Genomic DNA, 23,910 nt, shown 5'->3' with positions numbered 1-23,910 from the left:
TTGGAGCACACACACTGGGGCCCCAGGCCGGCGTCAGTGAACTGGGGAGCCCGGCGGCGTGGGCCGGGGTAGGCTCGGGCACTTTGGCTCCGTCATTGACAGTTGGCACCTGGGGTCCCGGTCGGCGGAGGCGGGGCGTGGCACCGAACCGGGACGAGGGGCGGCGCAGAGAAGCTGTACCTGGCAGACACCCACGTACCTATCATGATCACTGGGCAGGTGGCGGTTGCGGGGCAGGCAGAGGCCTACGCTCGCACTGGCGCCCGCCCGCGCCTCCCACCAGCGGCTCTCCGGAGTTAAATCGTCCAGGTCTCCCCGCCCCTGCGCCCGGCCCTAGAAATGCGCACGCGCGGACGGTACGCTGCCCGGGGCCTGCTGGGAGTCGTAGTTTTAATGCGTAGTTTCTCCTCACGTCGCCTCCCCACGTCCCTGCAGCCGCCCTTTCCGGCTTCAGGCCCAGGAAGCATACGTCACGGGGGAGGCGGGCAGAGCTGCGCGCCCGCAGTGTTGACCAGTCGCTTAGCAACCGGGAGGCTTACCTTTGGAAGCTTGTTGCAGCTCTAGCCGCGGTCCTGCCCTCTTCCCGCCCCGCCCCTCCCCTAAACTCCCTTCACCTAGGAGCTGCCAAACATCTGGATCAACCTGGGCACTACGAGGGGTTGAATTTCTACCATTAACGCGCCTTTTGACATTTTTTTTTTCCCGACCTCCTGCTCACATCCGTAAAACCCACTGATTCTTTTACTACACTTTTTATGAGAACAAGATATTTTCTAGGAAGATGGTGGCAGAAAAAGAGACCCTGAGCTTAAACAAATGCCCAGACAAGATGCCGAAGAAGACCAAGCTGCTGGCACAACAGCCTCTCCCGGTGCACCAGCCTCACTCCCTGGTTTCTGAGGGCTTCACAGTCAAAGCCATGATGAAAAACTCAGTCGTAAGTGATCTTCCTGAATTAAATGCACTTGCTCCGAATCAGGGGACACGAGATTTACAGAGGTTGGCCAGCCCTAGGATGGACTCTGAGCCCAAGCCCTGGGTGGTCTTTGCCAAAAATGGCAATTACTTGGCAAGTAGCAGAGGGTACCCCACAGCGTGTGGAGGGCAGCCTAGGTTGTTAGAATCTTGGGCAAATGATGTACTCTGCCCATTTATAAGCACTTCCCCGATAGCTCACGGTTTCCGCTATTTACACCAGGAAAAAAATCCCCTTTACTTACTAATTCCTAACTATCCCCACTCAGCAAAGAGCCTTATAGTAGGTGAGTTCTTAGAAATCATAAACTCTTGCAAAATTTAACATGAGCTGATATACAACTGAGAACATAAACTCATTAAGTAACCTATAATAAGAAATTTCTTCTCTTCAACCTAGGTAATTTTAGAATACCCTAGCATTCACTTTTGCAACACTTGGCTCTTACAAAATGATGTCAGCTTGTTAGAGTGCTGGAAGCCAACTTAATATGAACAGTTTCCTGATAGGCCTTTTTAGATGATGTGCTTTAAACAATACAAGCTTTAGCTCATGTATCTCTCCTACTAATACAATTCAAATTTGTCTCTATTATTTGTAGTAATAAAAATAAAGTATCCTAGATATCATTAAAGAAAAAAGATTAAAAATACATACAAATATTTTAGCTATCTGTATGATAGTGTATTTTTTAAAAACCTTCCTATTTTTTAAATAGCTTTACACTTGGTATGCTCAGCCAGATTTTGCTACTGAGTCAGCACCTGTCTGGGAATGAGGCATTAAATAATAAATGCAGCTTTCAAATCTGTGTAATTTACACCCTAGGAAGATCTGAGTTATTGCATGACAATTCATTATGTTAAATGAATAGTGTTGTTTTCCAGTGTCACATTATTTCCTTTGCTTATATGTTGCAAACCTAATAATACCTTATTCCTAAACTACATACTTAAAATACATGAGTGAAACAGATTACCTAGAGACCCCTAGGCCAGATTTGCATGCAGCTGTGCAAAATGACATCCTAATTATTAGAAAATATGTCAGGTGATTTACAGTAGTTAAAATTCTTGGAAATAGACTAAATTTCTGCTTGTTGTAACTAATTCTTTTTCATGGAATTTCACATAAATTGGTTCTCATAGGAGTCAAGATGACTCATTTATCAGCAATACCAAAACCATTGAAGTTAATCATTTATTCTTCTACACAATATTTACAATTTTGGTGTTTTTTAATGTTATAGTTTAATATCACAAGTATTTTTTAATGCAGAGTTCTCCTGTTTTTTCCTAAACCTGCCTTCATAATTCTTGTATCGGGTTAATTCTTTAATATAATCTTACACCTGAAGACATAGTTCTGCAAAATCTGATGTTACTGTATTGCCAAATGTAATAAATATACCTACAAGACTTAAAAAATTGATTATGAAGCAGCTTCTTTATAAACAACTTATTTGAGATCCATTATCTTCTCTTTTTTATTCTAAAGGAAAATCTCGTACTGGCAATACCTTTCTTGCCATTGGAAATCATAATTCTTAAATGCATACATTATTTATCCATCATCTATTTATTCAGTCAACAATTCTCTCTCTCTTTTTTCTTAATACCTCGTACTTGCTAAGCACAGTTCTGAGGATTTAAGATCAGCAAAACAAAGTCTCTGCCCTTAGTACTCCAAGGAAAACCAAAATAACAATCAAATCTTGGTAAAAGAAAGCTAGACAATACTGTTTATATAAAATAACTTCAGTGGTACAGAAAATGAAAATTTTCAATTTCATAACCAATAATTACATTTCATCATTTTTACCTTTAGCAGTATAGACTTTTCAGCACTGTAAAGTCAAAATATCCTTATCTCTTTCTGAAGGTGTATTTCTATTCAGGATATATATGCCAATTTTTAGCTTTTCTTAATTGCAACCTCATGCACCAAAGCTTATACCCTCCAAACCACTTTTCCAGTTAGATAAGTCACTTTCCAATGCTCTTCCACCTAAAACATGAAGAACTGTATATATCCTAAGGAACTATACAGATACTCCTGATATTTCTTTGAGTGCAATAGTGATACAAGTACATAAAGTTGATCATAAATATGTTTCATCAAATGGGCCGTGCAAGCAGAAATACTTAAACAGTAAGTCTGAATATGAGCGTGTAAAACTATTGAAAAAGTAATAAATGTAAATGGCAAAATTTTAAAAATCTCAATATCAAATATTGTTCTTCTATAGAAAGTAGACTTTGTTTCCATGAAATTTTTGTTGCATTCTTTAAGAAAACAAGCATCACAAAAGCCCTGCAATCAAATAATATTCAAATTTACATTTCTATAATGCTTGCCTATAAAGAGATATAAAAGATACATAATTTGAAGTTTTCATATAGTTCATTTTCCTTTTAAAGGTCTTGTTTGGAGTGTGATAGAGCCCATGACCAGAGACTAGTAACCCAGCATTGTGTGGTCTGCATCTTGCCAGGTGCTTCCTGTGCTAAACCAGCTTATCATGAAGCAAATTAGAAAATCGACCCAGGGTTATAGTGACAGAGAAGTTGAATTCAGCCTAAGCTTTCTATTACAGCTTTCCTTCTCAGTAGACTATAGATGCTTTATGCTTAAAGTTTAGGGGAATGGAATAAATATTTTTTTAATATTAAAGGTTGAGTATTTCTATTCCAAAAGTCTGAACCTGAAATGGTCCAAAATATGAAAGTTTCTGAGTGCTGACATTACACTAAAAGGAAATGCTCTTTTGAGCATTTTGGATTTCAGATATTTGGAATTGGCATGACAACCAGTATATAATACAGATATAGTCAGCCCTTTGCATATGTTCCGCCTCCATGGATTCAACTAACCTTGGATTGAAATGTTTGAGACAAAAATTTTATCTGTATTGAATATGTACAGGCTTTTTATTTCTAGTAATTATTCCCTAAACAATACAGCGTAGCAGCTATTCACATGATGTTTATATTGTTTTAGATATTATAAGTAATATAGACATGATTTAAAGTATATGGGAGGAAATGTGTAGGTTATATACAAATACTATGCCATGTTATATCAGGGACTTGAGCATCTGCAGATTTTGGTATCTGCAGGATTTCCTGGAAGCAATTCTTCATGGAGACTGAGGGACGACTATATTCCAAATTTGAACAAAAAACAAAAACAGGGTGGGGAGTTGGGAAGAGATAGCATGGGGAGAAATGCCAGATATAGGTGAAGGGGAGGAAGGCAGCAAATCGTGCTGCTATGTGTGTACCTATGCAACAATCTTGCATGTTCTTCACATGTACCCCAAAACCTAAAACACAATAAAAAAAAAATCCAAAAGACTTCTGGTCCCAAGCATTTCAGATAAGGGATAGTTCAAACTGTACTTTACATGTATAATGTATTTTATATTTACCAATCATGTACTCATTTAACACACAATGGTAATCAATATTTATAAATTATATATTAAAATATTAATTTGGCTGCTTTAACAGAGACCAAACAACAATAGCTTAATTAAGATGGAAGTTGTTTCTCTCATAATAGAAGTTCAAGTTTGTAGGCAATCCCAGGAGGTTAGGCAGCATTTCTCCGTGAGGTAGGTGCAGGGGCATAGAAGCATGTTTGTGCTTTGTATCCTGTAAAATGACACCTGAGACAAGGTGGGCTCAAGACCACTAGGGTCAGATACCTGCCCTCAGGGAGGAGGAAAGTGGAAGCAGAGAGCTTCCCATTATGGTCATGACCCAGACACAGCACCCCAGTTTCATTCTCATCCAACTGGCCAGAACTTAGTGATACACCTACATGTTCCCTTTTTGCAAAATCATATGAAAGCTTGACCCATGAAGCAACTCCCAGGCCCACATACCTGTCTCTTAGGAAAAAGGATGAAGAAAGCTATGTTGTTCCCAAAGGGCATCATCTCTAATGCCTGCTTCAGGTAGGGGAGAGAAAAATGGGTACAGAGCAACCTGCAAGAATGAGGCAGGAAGAAATGAAGAGCAAGCAGCTTCATTATGAGGGCATGTCCCAGAAACAGCAATGTTCATTCCTGCTCAAATCCATTGCCAAAACCTAGTCTTACAGCCACAGCTAGTATAAGAGAGGCTGGGACATGTAGTCTTTAACTGGTAGCTCTGTGTCCAGTTCAAACTTGCGATGTTTTATTACTGTAGTGAAGGAATATTGAGGGATAACTAGAAGTGTCTAGGTCCAGTCCTAAATGTGCTATATTATTAGTGAAGAAAAACAGAGAGACAAGTAAAATAATTATAATACAAATAAGTAGATATCTCTGGTAGAGAAGTACTACCAGAGGGACTAAGTGGCAATAAACTAATGGGGACCCTCATCACCTTTTGTCTAGGTTTGTACAATATCTTCCACCCATCAATTGGTTGACTCCCTCAATCAATTATCAGTATGATTACATTAATCTTTCCGGTACCATGTTCTGCTCCTAATACTACTCAGAGCTTTTGGAGCTTTCCAATTATTATAGAAAAATGTCATGATACTTCCCAAGGGCCAGCAATGTCCTCTGTGATCTAATACCACTCTGTGGTTTTATTTTTTAATTTTTTTCTTTAAGTTAAAAAAAATATATTTTATTGTATTTTAGGTTTTGGGGTACATGTGAAGAACATGCAGGATTGTTGCGTAGGTACATACATGGCAATGTGGTTTGCTGCCTTCCTCCCCATCACCTATATCTGGCATTTCTCCCCATGATATCCCTCCCCAACTCCCTACCCACCACTGTCTATCCCCTAGTTTCCCCCCGCAGACCCCAGTGTGTGATGCTTCCCTCCCTGTGTCCATGTGCTCTCATTGTTCAACATCCGCCTATGAATGAGAACAGGCGGTGTTTGATTTTCTGTTCTTGTGTCAGTTGGCTGAGAATGATGGTTTCCAGGTTCATCCATGTCCCTACAAAGGACACGAACTCATCGTTTTTGATGGCTGCATAGTATTCCATGGTGTAGATGTGCCACATTTTCCCTGTCCAGTCATCGTCTTCCACTGTTCTCATTTGCTTCCATCAACCTGAACCCAGGAAATAAACTCACGTTCTTTATTTTTTGTGTTTCTGCTTATGTTGTTCCCTTTGCTCGAATGTCCTTCTCCCTCCATATCTCCATATACAAATTCATTCTATCATCAGGTAACACATATCTGTTGATCACTGACTATGTGCAAAGCACTGTTTTAAATGCTAGGAATTTAGTAGTCAGCAAAAGACAGAACACATGCTGTCAAGAAGCATATATTTTTGTGGCCAGCAAAATGCCAACTGCTTTAAGAAGACTTTTTTAATTCTCCATCCCTGTCACCCACATAGAAAGTTATCCTTTATTCATTGTGTTCTACTTTGTATTAAGGTCATTTCTGCTCATGTTTTATCTCCTTATGTAAATTCTCTGTGAGGGCAGAATCCACATCTGAGTCATTTGTTAATCTTAACCAGAACATAACAGTGTACTCAATAAATACTTGCTGAAAGCAATTCTACCCTTTCTTATCTCATATTCTCCCACTTTCTTGTTGTTATAATTGTTATTTGTCTCTATTTTGAATTTTTTAAAGCCAGCATCTCTAATTGTGGAGCCCAGAAGATCCCTTTAAAACTCGAGAAGGCTGAATCATGGCATTCTTCACCTCAACCCCTAAGGTAGCTCCCTGTCTCACCCAGAGTAAAAGCTAAGGTTCCTATACTGGAAAGGCCCTGTGTGATCCCACTACCCTTGCTGCTTTATGCAAATCTGTTGGCACTGCCTCCTGAACTCATTTGGTGCCACATCTTTGCCCTTCCTGTTTCCTCCGCCTGAAATGCATTTTCCCCTGTGTCATCATCTCTTGATGTTTCAAATTTCTGTTAAAAAATTAGTTATTTAGTGAGTCCCTTCCTGACCGCTCTATTTAAAATTTCACACCCTTAATAATCCTCTCCATTCCTACTCTGGAACTCCCATCTCCCTTCCCTGTTTTGTATTTTTCCCTTTAATGTTAATTTAGTTGAGCCTGTGTTTTCTTCTACCAGAGTGCAAGCCCTGGAAGGGCAGGAAGTTTGTTTATTTTACCCACTGCTGCATCCTCACCTCAAGAAAAATTTCTGGCACATAGTAGCTGCTGTTTATCTTGTTTTGATCAGTTGAATTAATGAATGACTGTATTTTATACTACAATTAGACAATCATCTTCAAATTAGCAGCTTCAGAGAAAATGTCAACGATATTATATAGATATTAAATCTAGAAATTAGAATAATTTGCAATCGTGTTATGCAATACTATAAAAGTTATGCATGTTCATTGAAAAATAAAGTGGTTTGGCTTAGAAAAGCTTTTTCCTAAGATGAGGAAAAATTTAGCCTTCTTTTTCCTTGATTCTGTTTTACTTTCAATGTTTTATTTTTAAAGTTTGTTTCACCTTAAATCATTTGGGTTTAGGAAGGCATGAATTTTGACTTATTTTCCCTAAATGGCCAGAGAATTGTTACGTGACCCTTTATAAATTTAAACTAAAATATATCAAATATCTTCCTATTAAATTTAGGACTTCCTATTCAATTTAAATAATATATCACGGCTATGTTTTTATCATTTCAAGTAACTTTATTAATAATTGATTACTTAATGTCATATATTCATTCTTTAATAGATAATAGGAGTAGTCATCTTTATTCCATTTGGCTTTTCCAACCAATTTTATGAAAAGGCAGGTTAGACTATGTTTTTCCAATTAATGTATAAATCTCAAACAATTTAATATTTTGTGGTTGTTTAGGGATACTTATTAAAAGGACAGAGCAAGGACTGGAACCTAGATTTCTAGGTTTTTCTTACAACAGTTCTCTAACGTATTGTAGTTGAATTACTTGGTGAATATTAAGCCAAACACACTGATGCAACCAACACCCGAATCCAGAAACATTGTCAGCAAACCAAAACCCCATCTGCCTCTTTCTGGTCACTACCCAGCACACCTACACACTAACCTTATTCTGACTCTGGCCAACAGACTAGTTTCACCTGTTTTTGTACTTATCTACATGGAATCATAAAGTATGTAATTGTTTTGGGTCCAGTTTCTTTCATCAACATTCTGTTTGTGAGATTCACCTACATTATTGCATTCAACTATGGCTGTAAATAAATCCTTCATGTTTATTCCTGTCTATTATTTTAATGGATGTACAATAATTTATTTATCCATCTCTTTGTTGATGGGTATTTGTGTGACTTCCAATTTAGGACTGTTACAAACAGCATTACTAAGAAAATTCTTACATTGTTTTTGGAGAACATATCTGCAAAGGACTGAGGGCATATTTCTGGGAGCAGAATTGCTGGACCCTAGGTCATGCATGTTTGGCTTTAGTAACTAAATCAAAACTGTTTTCCCAATTGATTTTTCAAATTTAAAGTCTTTCCAGCACTATGTGAGAGTGCTGTTTGCACTACAGTCTCACCAATAATTAGTATTTTTTATTTTGCACTTTAAGTATTCCAGTAGATATATGATGTTATATCCTTGTCATTTAAATACTAATTTTATTGCAACTAATAAAGTTAACAGCTACTTCATATATTTACTGTCCATTTGGATATGTTTTTTATTGAAGCATCTTTTTAAGATTTTTGACTGCTTTTCCCTTGGCTTGATTTGGCTTACCTATTTGTAGTGCTTTTTTCCATCTATATTCTAAAGGATATAAGGCATTTATCTAGTGCTATATGTATTACAACTACAGGTACCCACTCTGTGAGTTTCCTTTGCATTCTGAAGAGTGGCTTTTATTGCTCTCTTTTTAAAGTTACACACTTTGTAAAGAAAAATGATTACCTCAAACATATTTGTATATTTTCTTATAATGTGTTCTTCAACCAATTTCAACTAGCTCACAATGAAATACATACATATTAAGACACTTGACTTGGAAAATAAATTGGAGTGGTCAGAAATGAAATAAACACTAGTGAAATAATAAAATAAAATGTAATTAAAGTAGAAAGAAAAGAAGCATCAATTTTTTCATTAATAAGGGTCAGTATATTTATCAGTAGATGTTCAAATTTAATTCTGAGCTTCTTGGCATCTGTTGCTGAAAAGGGAACATTATACACATCTCATTATCGCAAAAGGAGAAGCCCATCAATCCCTATAGGGAACTGAAGGTTTCTCTACACTGAGCTCCCTGAGAAATTGGTCATGTCACCTTTTAAATACACGCAACATCCATATCTACATTTTTATTTTTGCAAGAAATGCAGTGAAAATGTCATCCACAAAAGATTTCAGTGAGGGCTAAGTGCATGTTATTAAAATGTATCTCGGCAAATTGGATTTTGCATCATATCAAATTGTTGTAGTACATATATATATACCTAGGCTTTTGGTGGTCCAATTTGATCTAGAAATGGAATTTACAGTGCTCACAGGAATGTGCAGATTGTATATATTTTAGTTATGGTTCTCAGTTCATTTCATGATGGGAGCATGATAGCTGCTGTTTTTATAAGTTGGCAGGGAAAAAATGTGTAATGTGATAAGAGCACAGAGCTGGACGAGCTGAAAGGGTGTAGGTCCTGGAAAGTTTCCTGAAAGGAATCATGCTAAGTGAAATATAGCCATTGAGAAGGACCTAGGGGGGTGTGCAAAGGCTGAGAAAGACCAGGCTCCCAACTGGTTTGGTGTTCAGTCTTATTATCTGCTATTTTTTTCCTAAAATAATTATGTTGCAAATTCTATTCATTATATACATGTTTAGAATTATTTAGATTGCATATATTTTTCTGGAGTATATTGAGTGTATATACCTACCTGTGTGTTTGGTATATATTGCAATGTGTATAATTATGATACTTTATATGGATTTTGTGGATTCCTTCTAATATGCTAATGTTTTACATGTTATTGAAAACTCATAAGCATTTAAAAGATTTCATAAAATTCTATCCTTTGAATTTGTCATAATTTACTTAGTCTTTCACTTAGGTTGTTTTCAACTTTTTGCCATTAGTGTATACATAATGTTGAAATGAATATATAAAAAGGTTTTTTCTGTATTTTACAGTATTTCCTTGAAATACTACTTCTGAAGTAGATGTGCTGAGCCAGAGATCTTATCAATCTTAAAACCCCAGTCAAGGTTTTATTAATATTGCCACCTGCTGTGCTTGAATGTGGCTAGTCTAGCTCCTCCTGTGGTCTCCCTAAGGGGCTTTTGGCTCCCCCAGTGATGCCTGCTATCTGCCTCCCCAGCTGCTAATGTTGGGGGTCAAGATCTCAGCACCTCTGAAACCTATTCATGATACATATAACTAAGGGGTTGCAAACATTTAAGGCTGTAGTTCTCAGATTGCAAATTGGAATTTTTGAAAGATTCCTATTTAATTCTTCTAAGTGTTCTGGTTTAATTAGTCTTTAATTAGGGGTTGAGAACATTCTGGTACATAGTATGATGGGGAAGATCACAAAAAACAATTTTCTAGATGGCTACTCAATTTTTCCAAAGACATTTATTAAGTACTATTCTATTCCCCATTGCTTTGTGTGTTCCTTTTCTTTTTGTGTGTTTCATAAATCTATACAATAAAGATATTTGAGAGGAATTTTTAACCAATATCCACACTTTTAATTATTGTAGTAATTAAACCATAACTTGGTAATATGTTTTAGAAATTGGCGAGGCTAATTTATCCTTTGAATTCCCAGAATGTTTATCTTAAACTTTAACATTTTACCATTTTAATCTTCCAAATGATCTTTTAATAAGATGTAAAGTCGAACATCGTATTGAGATGAAAATGATCATATAACTCATGTGCAAATAATGATCATTTTGTAACACTATCTTCACTTATAGTAATATAGTTTATAATTTCATGTTCATAGATATACATTTTCCTAATAAGTATTTTTATATTTATTTCATATCCAGCCACCTCACTAACCCTCTTTTTAATCAAATGTTTTCACTAAATTACACATATTTTAATCATGTTCTTCTACATTTTGAAAAATGTAAATATACAAATAAATATAGAAATAGAAAAGAGGCATCTATTCATCATCTATATTTAATAAATAATATTTTTAATAATAACATTATATTCTTATAAGTAAAAAAAAAAAAAAAAAATCTCACCAAGAGAGCTACAGCTTAATTTATACTCTGTCCTTTCATTCCCAGAGGCAACCAGTATCCTGAAGTTTGTATACATTATTCCTAAATATGCATAATGAATATATATATGCATTCATATATCCTATAGATAGTTAGATACAGAGATATGGAGATAATTGAAATTCAAGAACTGTATTTCAGGTTACTTTTTCATCTATGCTATTTGGTTACAGTGCAGGTTTCTGTAATGCCTTCAGATCATATTCAGTTCATTAATAACAGAATGACATCAGAATAAGTAGGACATTCCGATGTGAGTTTTACCATCTTGTTAGTATTTTGTGCCACAAAGTAACAGCAACTGGATACAAATTATACTAATACAGCTAAATGCAGCATGACACAGAGTAATAGTGCCATAGATTATACCTGTTCACCATGGGTTCTTCTTCCTAGTTCTGTTTGTGTACTTGCTCTTGGAAGTGTCTAATGTGAGCAAGCCCAATCTTTGTATATCCTTACAATGTCTCTATGATTTTTTCAAAACATATAGACCTATACTATATTTATGCCAATATTTCATTTCTAAAGATCTGGAGTTTAATATTTTAACTGTGCTAGTTAATTTTAATTAAAATGATTATTAAATGCTCTAGTTACAAAGTTGCATATATGTATAAGGCTTTTTAATATTATTTTCCCCATACATTTCCCCATACACTTTGTTATTTCTACTTAGCCATTTTGCTGAATGGTGGTTCTCTAGGAATGCATGTCCTATTAGTAGCAAATTTGTTTATCTGCTATATCATATTTCATTGCGTAAAAAAACCAGCTTTTTAGTTCCTTCTCATACTGAGGATCTGTTAGGTTTCTCCATTGCAGTATTGTAACATCCTTTTGTGGGATTCCTTGTGCATGCAGGCCAAAGTTCACCAGATTTGGAATTGCTGAAAAATGAGGTATAACTTCAACTTTAATACAGTTTGTCCAATTTCTCTCCAAAGTAATATATAAATATTTATATTATGACCAGCACCTGAGAATTCGTGTTTCCAAATTATTTTCCCAGATCATAATTTGATACCAGACTAAAATTGTTCCAATCTGAAGTATATAAAATATCTTGTTTTAATTTTGCATTTCTCTGATTACTAGTGATCATGTTTTCTTTTTATAGGTTTTTAGTCCTGTAGATTTCTTCCTCTCTACTGTGCATATTCATAGACTTTGCCCATTTTTTCTTTACATTGTCTGTCCTTTTGTTATTGATATATAATTGTACTTAACATATTCTAGATATGGATATGTTATGCATATGGGATATACATATTTTCTTGGAGTTTGTAACTTGTCTTTATATTTATTTTTACATCTTTTTATTAATACATAAATTTTAAATTTGACTCTAAGTTTATGTTTGTCATTTTCTTCCTTTATGGTTTTGGGGTTTTTAAAAATTTTTGCCTGGTTTCATAAAGTTTTTTTTTTTTTTTTGGTCCTGATATTGTAAGGTTTCTTCTATGTGTTTTAGTCTTATAATGTCCATATATACATTATGAATTATTTAACTGCTAATTTATTTTTAAGATGTGAGGTAAGGCTTTCAATTGATCTTTTCCATATGGAGAACCACCAAGTCAGTACCATGTATGTACAGTAACTGAGCACTCTGTATTATGTCCCATTAGTCTATTTGTCTGTCTCTGAACTAGGATCACACTGCCTTTATTGTTGTAGCTTTATAAATTTTGTATTTAGTGAGATGAGTTCCCCCAATTTGTTTATATCCTCTTTGACATTGTTGGTTTCTTGCCATCTATAGCAATTTTAGGATAAACTGTCAAATTTCATGAAAATTTCTTTGGAGATTTTAGCTAGAATTGTATTAAATGTGCAGAATAATCTGTGGGACATTATCAATCTTTTATATTCTTAATTTGCTAAGGGTGTTTTTCTTAATTGGAAGTAGTATTGAATTTTATCAGACACTTGCTGCATCTGTTGAGATGATTAGAAGGTTTGTTCCTCTTCAATCTGTTAATGTTAATATAATGTTAATTATATGAATATATATATTCTTATGCTAAATTATCCTTACATTCTTTTACATTATTTGATCATGATGTATTTAGCTTAAAAAACAAGCATAAATTATTGGTGTCTCTGATTTATCAGGCAGCAAAGTCCTTCCTAGTAATCCACCACAAGGGCCTTTTATCTTATCATCCAAGACCAGGTATTATAGCTAGGGTAGTGTCTTCAAGACCAGGTATTATTGCTAGGGTAGTGTCTTAGTCGGCTGGGGCTGTCATAAAACAATACCACAGACTGGGAAGCTTAAACATTTACTTTTTACAGCTTTGAAGACTGGGAAAGTTCAAGGTCGAGGTGCCACCATTTTGGTTCTTGGTGAGGGCTCTCTTCCGTGCTTGCAGATGGCCACCTTCTTGCTGTGTCCTCACATGGCTTTCCTCCATACATGCTTTTGAAGAGAGTATCTCTCTCCACTTCCCTTTCTCTCTCATAGAGCCACTAATCCCGGCCCAATGGCCTCATTCTCAAGACCTATTCTAACCCTAATTACTATCCCCAAAGTCCCATCTTAAAATACTGTCACATTAGGGATTAGAGCTTCAACACATGAATTTGGGGGAACACAGTATCAGGTAAGGGATGGGATTGCTGTGTTTGGCTCATCTGTCAAGACTGGAAGAAGGACCTATCTCTTGGAGTTCTTGACTGCCAGAATGAAACAATCTTTCTGTAACCTAAAAGAAATCAAAAACTTTCCTTTGGAAAGAAAACTAAATGTGGGTACCATATTTGTATTTTGCAAAACATATGTATTGGTTTTCAATAATTTTTTATATACTCATTATTTATTTTTGGTGAGAACAATTAAATCTATTCTCAAATGATTTTCAATAATGCAATACGTTGTGATTAACTATAGTCACCATGTTGTACAATAGAGCTTCCAAATTTATTTCTCCTATTTAACTAAAATTTTAAATTTTAGTCCGATCAGCAACATCATCCCAATTACCCCATCTCCCAGCTTCTAGTAACCACCCTTCTACACTTTGCTTCTATGAGTCAGGCTTTTTTAGATTCCACATATAATATGGTTTGGCTATGTCCCCACCCAGATCTCCTCTTGAATTGTAGCTTCCTTAATTCCCATGTGTTGTTGGAGGGACCTGGTAGGAGATAATTGAATCATGGAGAGTGGTTTCCCCCATACTGTTCTCATGGTAGTGAATAAGTCTCACAAAATCTGATGGTTTTATAAGGGGTTTCCCCTTTCACTTGGCTCTCATTCTCTCTTGCCTGCTACCATGTAAGACGTACCTTTCACCTTCCACCATTATTAGGAGGCCTCCTCGGCCGTGTGGAACAGTGAATCCATTAAACGTCTTTTTCTTTATAAATTACGCAGTCTCAGGTATGTCTTTATTAGCAATGGGATAATAGACTAATACAACATGTAAGTGAAATTGTGTGGTATTTGGCTTTCTGTGCCTGGCTTATTTGACATGTATAAATATTCTCCAGGTTCATCATATTGTCATGCATGACAGGATTTTTTTTTTTTTCTCATTCCCTCAAGCATTTACTGTTTGTATTACAAACCAATTATATTCTTGTAGTAATCTTAATCCTTCTTTTTTTTTTAAGGCTGAATAGTATTCCATTGGTTGTATATACCACACTTTCTTTATTCATTCATTGGCAGACCTATAGTTTATTTCCATATCTTGGCTATTGGGAATAATGCTACAATAAACGTGAGAGTGAAGATATCTCATTGAATACCAACGTCATTTCCTTTGTATGTGTGTGTGTACACACAAAGGAAGTGACGTTGGTATTCAGTTTTCATTTCAATTTCAAATGAAATTGGTATTCAATATCCACTTCTTTCTTCTTTGATATATATATATCTTTAGATATATATTTTTAGATATATATCTATATATATATCTAAATATATATATATTTTAGATACATCTTTAGATATATATCTATATTTATATCAAAGAAGAAAGATTATATATATATCTTCTTTGATATATAGAAACGTATATATCTTTATATATATATCTTTATATGTCAAAGAAGATATACATATATATATATATATAAAGAGAGATATATATAAAGTTAAATATATATATGTGTGTGTGTATATATATATATGTATATAAGAAGTGGAATCCAGCAATTCCACTTTGTTATATCAAAGAAGAAAGAAGTGGAATTGCTGGATTATATGGCAATTTAAATTTGAATTTTTTGAGGGACCTCCATGCTGTTATTCACAGCAGCTGCACCATTTTGCATTCCTGCCAACAATGTACAGGGGTTCCCATTTTCCACATCCCCACAAACACTAGTTACCTTTTGTCTTTTTGATAATGACAATTCTAACAGATGTGAAGTAATATCTTGTTGTGCTTTAAATTCCTGTGCCCTGATGATTAGTGCTACTGAGCATTTTTTTCATATACCTGTGGGGCATCTGTATGTCTTATTTAGAGAAATGTCTATCCAGTCCATTTGCCCACTTTAAAAAAGTTTGTTCTTTGCTATGGAGTTATTTTAGTTCCTGTTTTTCTTTTAATATTGTGGGTAATTTTAAACAATTATTTTCATTGTTTTCATTGTAAAAGTTCTTATGTAGAGTCTTAAGAAAATACATAAAAGAGAGAAAAAATAAATCTCAATCTAATTTTTTAGCATTAATCACTCTTTAATTATTCCCACATCCCTACATGCTTTTTTTTGTAAAATTGGAGTCATATCATACATATATCATAATATATTTTATATTTTAGTATTACCAATATATTCCCATTGCTAGTATATTTTGTTAATTTTTTTCTCTTGATTAGATGTATTTATACTTTGTTTTTCTTTATATGCTATCTACCAAATTGGCATACTAATTTTTCTAATTTTGATAATGGATTTCTTATTTCCACTTGCACATATTTTTTTCTTTTGCTTTCCAAGATTAAACTTTTTTTTTACTGAGTTTTTGAATTATTTATTTAATGCCTCTTTTGAACAGTTTTCTTGAGATATAATTCGTATATCATATAATTCACTCAGTTACAGTGTAAATACGATAGCTTTTAGTGTCCTCACAGAGTTGCAAGTATATCACCACAATCAATTTTGAAACATTTTCATTATCCTAAGGAAAAAACCCTTAATTATCATCTACCAAATGGCTTATTAGTCCCAGCTCTAGGAAACTATTAAGCTTCTGTCTCTAGAAATTTGCCTATTGTAGACATTTCTGTTTTGAAATACTTTATTTGTAATAGAAATTATCATTCTTGTTATTTAAAAGATATTTAATTGTATTTTTGTTTCCCTCTCTTATATGGTTGTTATTTATGAGGAATTATTTTTCCTATTGGTTGGGGCTTTCTGATTTATAGTTTGATTATGATTTTTAAAAATACATATGTTGTTTTATAGTTATGTAATTTGGTTTCTACAGTTGAAGCTACTTGAAATTTATTAGAGTTTTGGTCTAGAATAGGATCTTTTTCTAGAAAGGTTTCTATGAAAACTTGAAAAAACATGCTTTTTTTTTGTCTGTAGTTATTCTGGATGATGAAATGCAGATCATTTGTGTCAGTGTGAAAGATACCTGAGACATCTATATAAACATATTATTCCTGTCTGGGTGTGGTGACTCATGCGTATAATCCCAAAACTTTGGGAAGCTAGGGTGGGAGGATTGCTTGAGGCTAGAGTTCAAAACCAGCCTGAGCAACATAGCCAGATCCCCTCTCTAAAACAAAATTAAAAATAAGCTGGGTGTTGTGGCCCATAGCTGTAATAACAGGTGCTTGGGAGGCTGAGGTAGGAGGATTGCTTGAGCACAGGGGACCGGGGCTGCAGTGAGCAGTGATCATCACTGCACTCTAGCCTAAGCGATAGAGCGATACCCTGTCTCTTAAAAGCAAAGTGTTACTGTTTAATAAATATAAGTTATGTAGAGTAAGAATTTGGCCAGTCCTGGGCATATTTGAAATACGTACATAGTTTTGGTATTCCCTTCTATTTCTTTTCTACATCCCCATTTAGTAGTCCATAAAGAATTGTTTAAAGATTTTAAAAATGTAACTTACTGCTAAAAATCAACTGATATCATGTAATGTTTATGGCTTTTGTAATTTTGATCAGTAAGTAGAAAATGCAAAAGAAAACAAGTTATAAATAGTAATCAGAAAACAATGAAGAAAATGCTGTCAAAATGTATTCTTTCATCTTTCTCTAATTATATCACAGAACCTAGCAAGTTCATGTTTTAGGAGCTCTGAAAATGACCTGACAATAGGTAACAATATTTATTTATACTTGCTTTTGAGCCCAGAATTCTAGAATTTGTGCATATTATTTATTTTCTGGAAAATATATATTTATACATTCAATGGATAGCTTTCATATTTAATGTCCTTAAAATGAATTATTTAAAAAAGATTCAGGGAGATCTGTATCATTTGGCTTCTACTTCCTTATTAAGAACTGACTTAAACATCTGTGTGCCACATATACACTGTGGAATACTATGCAGCCATAAAAAGGAATGAGATCATCTCCTTTGCAAGGACATGGATGAGGCTGGAAGCCATCATCCTCAGCAAACTAACACAGAAAAAAAATTAAACACTGCATGTTCTCATTCATTAGGGGGAGTTAACAATGAGAACACATGGACACAGGGAGGGGAACAGCACACACAGGGGCCTGTCAGGGGATGTGGGGTGAGGGGAGGGAGAGCATCAGGACAAATAGGTAATGCATGTGGGGCTTAAAACCTCGATGATGCATTGATAGGTGCAGCATACCAGCATGGTACACATCTACCTATGTGACAAAACTGCTTGTTCTGCGCATGTATCCCAGAACTTACAGTAAAAGAAAAATGAAAATAAAATTAAAATCCATGTGCAACGTTGAGGAGTTGTGAGGACACATACTTGACCAGGCAGTGGTCTTAGATTGGTGAAAAGCACATCAAGGTTTAATAACATAGATGACTGCTGATTTTTTAGGACTTAGAAAATAAGACAAGAGACATTGAGATTTAATACTTGAGGTCCAACAACTAAAACTTTCAAGGCTGTGTGAGGTAATTAGTCTGTGGTAGTGAAGAAGTGTTCTGCTTAGGGGGAGATTTATTTTTAAGTTTTTTGTATATATAGAAGAATAATAGCCTAAACAAAATTTAAGATATTATTATTCATGAATTTGCTTCTTTTCCAAAGTTATTGTCATTTTGGAAAAAAAATGTGAACTGATAATATCATAAATAATAATTTTGTTGCATAAATAATAATTTATATTTTAGAATTATCTGCTAAAACCAGTTCAAGTTAGTCATTGATGTAACATAGATTAGAGAAAGTAATACTATAAAAAATATGATTCTGTAATAAATGCCAAATAAAATAATAAATACAAGATAGATCATGGCTAACTACCTTCCTTTTGTGGTTTTTGCTTAGAAGAAAATCTACAGAGAAATATTTTTCACAGCTTGTCTATTCTAAATTAAGGTAGCCATGAATAAATAGTCCCAGAGATAAGCAGTAAATCCTTTACCAAATTTTCTTAAAGTAATTTTGCATGATAAAACTGTAACATTATTTCAAAATTGAGTAAAATGGCACAGTGTTAAATGTTTTCACTTGAGCACAAAAGTTATTTGAATTTAACACTGTATTATGTTTAAATATAGTTTAAAATTTTATGTGGTGTGATTATAGACAGAACAGTAACAGTTGTATGAGATAAATATTAGTAACTTTAAACAGTAATGATGGATCCTCTGTCTATGGTTTATTTTCCATTGAAATTTCTTGAGGAAATGTTATCTTCTGTCATCATTAGGAGTAAGTATGAAAACGTTTTAGGAGCTCATCACATATATCTTTTACATACAAAGAATGAAGCATAAATAGCCAGAGTTTTGGTCTCCCCTCCCCTTGGTGCTTTGTACAGTGTTGTAGACACAAGAGATGGTCAGTAAGAGGTGTTTCTGGATTTTTAAATCCTAACTTAGTGTGTGAAAGTGATTCGGCTGAGAATGTCCATCTCCTGTTTTATATTTCTTTCATATTCATCACTTACAGGAAAAAGGATAGATGACTAATTGACTAAGAACTTGCATATATATATATATAAAAGGACCCCTCTCTATATCACATTTGGCCTTCTTCTTTTATGTGCAAAATTTGATTGATTTGATACTTATCGACACTTGATACTACAACAAATTCACAAGAATGATGTTGTGGTAAAACCAAAGAAACCAGAAATGTTGGGAGGTGTGATGTTTAATACTGTCAACCTGATTGGTTCGAAGGATACAAAGTATCGATCCTGGGTATGTCTGTGAGGGTGTTGCTAAAGGAGATTAACATTGGAGTCAGTGGACTGGGAGAGCCAGACCCATCCTTAACCTGGGTGGCACAAATCAGCTGCCAGTGTGGCTAGAATATAAGCTGGCAGAAAAATGTGATTGGCTTGAGTTAGAGAGGTATTTTTATTAGAGACGAGGTTTCACCACGATGGTCAGGCTGGTCTCAAACTCCTGACCTCAGGTGGTCTGCCTGCCTAGCCTCCCAGCCTTTCTCCTGTGCTGGATACTTCCTGCTCTAGAACATTGGACTCCAAGTTCTTCAGTTTTGGAACTCAAACTGGCTCTCCTTGCTTCTCAGTCTGCAGTAGGCCTATTGTGGGACCTTGTGTTCATGTGAGTTAATACTCAATATATATATATATATATATATATATATATATATATTATATATAATATATATAATACTCAATAAATTTATCTATATTATATATATAATAAATATATATAATATATATAACTCTCTCTCTCTCTCTCTATATATATATATATACATATATATATATATATTCCATTAGTTCTGTCTTTCTAGAGACAGGAGGTTATTGAAAGCATGTATCAGCACCAGTACACTGGTTATATTAGACATAACTGAAATACTTCTAATGACGTACATAGTACAAACACCAGGTTTACCCAGAGCTAATGCAGGCAAAGCCGGAATCAACCAGACTGAGTGAGCCAGGATGGGGCGTAAGGTGACCAAGACAGAGGAGACAGTTTAAGGTGATTTTGCTTGGACAAAAGTTTTAGTCAGAATCCAAACCTAGATTGCTCTCAGATTCAGCCAAGATTATTATATAATCTTGGGAGGCAGGAGCTCAGGAAACATAGAGATTCGTTTTAATCCACAAATATCCTTAAAATTCTTAGTCTCCCATTAGAAGACACCTGGGCTTACACATTTTCTGGAAAGAACGGAGAACATTCTGGAATGCAGATAAGCAGGCTAAAAAATTATTTCAGACTGCTGTGCTGATGATAGCACTTTTCATTACATTTTAAGTTTTACTATTCTAAAATAATTAATTCAACCTGTTAATTTTACTCTATGGTTTTGTAACCATAGATCTCACCGCTATTCAATCACTCACTGATAAGTGGCATTTGTCATTAAAGAAAGTGGGTTGGTGTGAATCTGCTGAAATGTATTAAAATATTGGAAAATCAAGTCAGAATTTGTATTCAGGGCTGGGACTGTGGCTCACCCCTGTAATCCCAGCAATTTGGGAGGCCAAGGCAGGCAGATCACCTGAGGTCAGGAGTTCAAGACCAGCCTGGCCATCGTGTTGAAACCTTGTCTCTAATAAAAATGCAAAAAAAAAAAAAAATGGCCAGGCATGGTGGCAGGTGCCTGTAATCCCAGCTACTTGGGAGGCTGAGGCACGAGAATCACTTCAACCTGGGGAGGGGGGTTGCAGTGACTGAGATAGGGCCACTGCACACCAGCCTGGGTGACAGAGTGAGACTCCATCTCAAAAATAACCCAAAAAAACAAAAACAAAAAAACCCAAAAAACTTGTACTCAGTCTGTAGTAGAAAACCCATATCATCACTTTTCCATTGTTAAATTTGAAAATCTCTTCTTAAGTCATAATTATTTTCTAAAGTATCAATAAGATTCACATACAGAGTTAACAGGTAAAGTATAGCAAATGGCTATTCCAAACCTATCAGTCCCTGTCCTCTGCCTACTTCCCTTCCCCCAGGTTCACATCCCTTCTCCACATTTAACTCTTTTATTTTAAGTATTATAATAAAATCATTTCAGATCTCTAAATAATATGCTTATACTACTACTTTTTAAAAAAGCATAATTGAGGTATCGACAATAAACTATATATATTACAGAAGGTGATAAGCCAAGCCATGACAGCAATCTAGATAATGAACATATCCATCACACCATTTCCCTGTACCTCTTTGTAATCTCTCACACTCACTCCTTTCCCCCTTCTCCAGTCAGCCAATGATCTGCTTGCTTTTACTATCAGTGAGTTTGCATTTTCTAGAATTTACATAAACTGAATTATGCCAAATGTATTTTTTATGGATTTTTTTAGTCATCAGAATTATTTTGAGATGCATTCATTTGTGTGTAATACTTCCTTCCTTTTTATTGCTTGAAAGGATTTCACTTATATGGATACAGCATACTTTGTTTAACCACCTGCTGTTGACTTGGGTTGTGTCCAATGCATGGTTGTTAAAAGCACGTACGTACTCCGAACATTGTTGTACAAATCTTTGTATGGATGTATGCTTCTCTCTCTTGGTTAAATATCTAGCTGTGGACTAGCTGCACCAAGTGTCAAGAAGGTGAGAGGATCAAAATCCCACATGAAGTAATTAATGGCAATAAGATTTCCTGACATCCCTGAGACATTCAAAAGATCTTACAGAATACGTATAAGTCTACTTATAACATGAAGATCATTCTTCTGGGGCACAAAATAAAAAGAAACATATTTCTTTTTTTATTATTTATTTATTTTGAGACAGGATCTTGCTCTGTTACCCAGGCTGGAGTGCAATGGTGTGATCTTGCCTCACTGCAAACTCCACCTCCAGGATTCAAGGGATTCTCCTACCTCAGCCCCCTAAGTAGCTGGGACTACAGGCATGCACCACCATGCCCAACTAATGTTTGTATTTTTAGTAGAGATGGGGTTTCACCATGCTGGCCAGGCTGGTCTCAAACTCCTGACCTTAGGTGATTTGCCTGCCTCGGCCTCCCAAAGTGCTGGGATTATAGGCATGAGCAACCATACCCAGCCAAGTAAACATATTTCTTATTTTAACAAGTGTAAACTATATCACTGAATATAGTAGTATTTTCATACTATGGGAACATTCATCATTCATTTATATATAATATTAAATATATGGTTTCTTTAGAAGCTTTATTGAAATATCAGATTATGAAAACCAAATCTCCATAATTTTTCCACTCATATATATTTACATTTGCATTCACTTTCTCCATTGTAGGTGACTCAACGAGTACTGATGTTTAGAGTTCTCATTAAAAATATAATAGTACTTTAACATTTTGCTTCATTTGTTGATATTCATTTGTTCCTTGTACATAAAACTTAAATTTATATCTGCCTTCACTTATTTTTTTTCAACGATACCTTAGGATCTTTCACATTTTATAAGAAACTATAAATTTATTTCAGCCTCAGGCCAACTGCTAGCTTTCTTGGTAACCTAGATGCATATATGCAACTTAGTCTGTGACTTTTGAAAATTTGAATGATAGCACATTAAACTGGGGTAATGAATCAACAAAAATTTTTATCACATTTGGAAAAATTACTTCACACTGTCATTTTACTCATTAAAATTTTTCCAGTATCATAAGTTAGACCATGTATTCCTAAGGCTTGAAAAATCGACAGATTATTTCTGATGATCATTGATTTGACTGACTTCAGGATGATAAAATCTTATTTTGGAAAGCTAGACTAGGCATTGGTAATTATATTTTCCATCTTCAACTAATAGAGTAAAATTATTGGAAGCTCTTTAAGACAGTGCCCACAATCCTGTTTACATGTTAAGTGCTATGACTGCGACGGCTATTATCTTCTACCTAGTCACTGCCAGTGTGTGACATTGGGTTTCATCAGTAGATGATAGGACTACTACTACAACTTCAGAGAGTTTTCAGAGAGACTAAATTAAACGTTATTGTAAAGAACAAGGTACGTGCCCAGCAATGTGGGAGTCATACATATTATGTGCTCAAGAGATGGTGGTTTTGTATTTTTCACAAATCTGTTAACATATAATTGTCCTGTCCTATAAACCAGACCTTTAGGGGTTTTATAGGATCCTAATCTTTTCCTTGATGCTTTAGCCGCTAGTGGTCGTGAGTTATGTGCTCAGGAAGGCATGTTAATGCTTACAAGTCACTAAGGTACTATTTCATGTTTGTCTAATGACTTCATTGGCCTTTACCTTGGTTTACAAATGCACTTAATTCAATAGAGAAGAGTCCTTCTCCTGAAGGTTTTACACTAGTGAAAGATAATTCCAAGCCATATACATTATTTTTATTTTTATTTATGCATTTGATACAAGCAATTTTATAAATGATTTTTTTTTTACTCTTTAGAAAGCACTTTGGAGTTAGCATAACATCTAACCATATTGGTATTTTTGTTTTCTGTTATAATTAATGAGGATGGTCCTTATTTTTAAAAGAAGTAATAAAAAAACTAATAATAAAAATTTTATAACTAAGCATTTTATATTGTAATTTAGCAACTCTGTGCATTAATCCAAACGAATAGAGCTTATTGAGATTATTCATGTTCCCATTAGTCATTC

The 23,910-nt window shown here is 34.9% G+C and overlaps 2 protein-coding genes across 4 annotated transcripts in view; one reads left to right on the top strand and one right to left on the bottom strand.

Annotated features, from left to right (window-relative positions):
* Positions 1-341, bottom strand: part of PRKN (parkin RBR E3 ubiquitin protein ligase) — a 1,415,352-nt gene extending 1,415,011 nt beyond the window's left edge. For both annotated transcript variants that reach the window (XM_017537276.2, XM_037741740.1), the window contains exon 1: positions 200-341. In XM_017537276.2, coding sequence (XP_017392765.1) covers positions 200-206 — 7 coding nt within the window. In that variant the 5' untranslated portion in view covers positions 207-341. The remainder of the gene's footprint in view (positions 1-199) is intronic.
* Positions 342-512: 171 nt separating this feature from the next.
* PACRG (parkin coregulated) overlaps positions 513-23,910 on the top strand; it is a 597,238-nt gene continuing 573,840 nt past the window's right edge. The window contains exon 1 of one of the 2 annotated variants that reach the window (XM_037741731.1): positions 513-937. In XM_037741731.1, the coding sequence (XP_037597659.1) occupies positions 782-937 (156 nt within the window). In that variant the 5' untranslated portion in view covers positions 513-781. The remainder of the gene's footprint in view (positions 938-23,910) is intronic. The other variant, XM_017537290.2, reaches the window with a different exon arrangement.

Source organism: Cebus imitator, unplaced genomic scaffold, assembly GCF_001604975.1.
Source record: "Cebus imitator isolate Cc_AM_T3 unplaced genomic scaffold, Cebus_imitator-1.0 Scaffold6, whole genome shotgun sequence".
Lineage (NCBI taxonomy): Eukaryota > Metazoa > Chordata > Mammalia > Primates > Cebidae > Cebus > Cebus imitator.
This window is presented reverse-complemented; position numbering and strand designations above follow the sequence as displayed.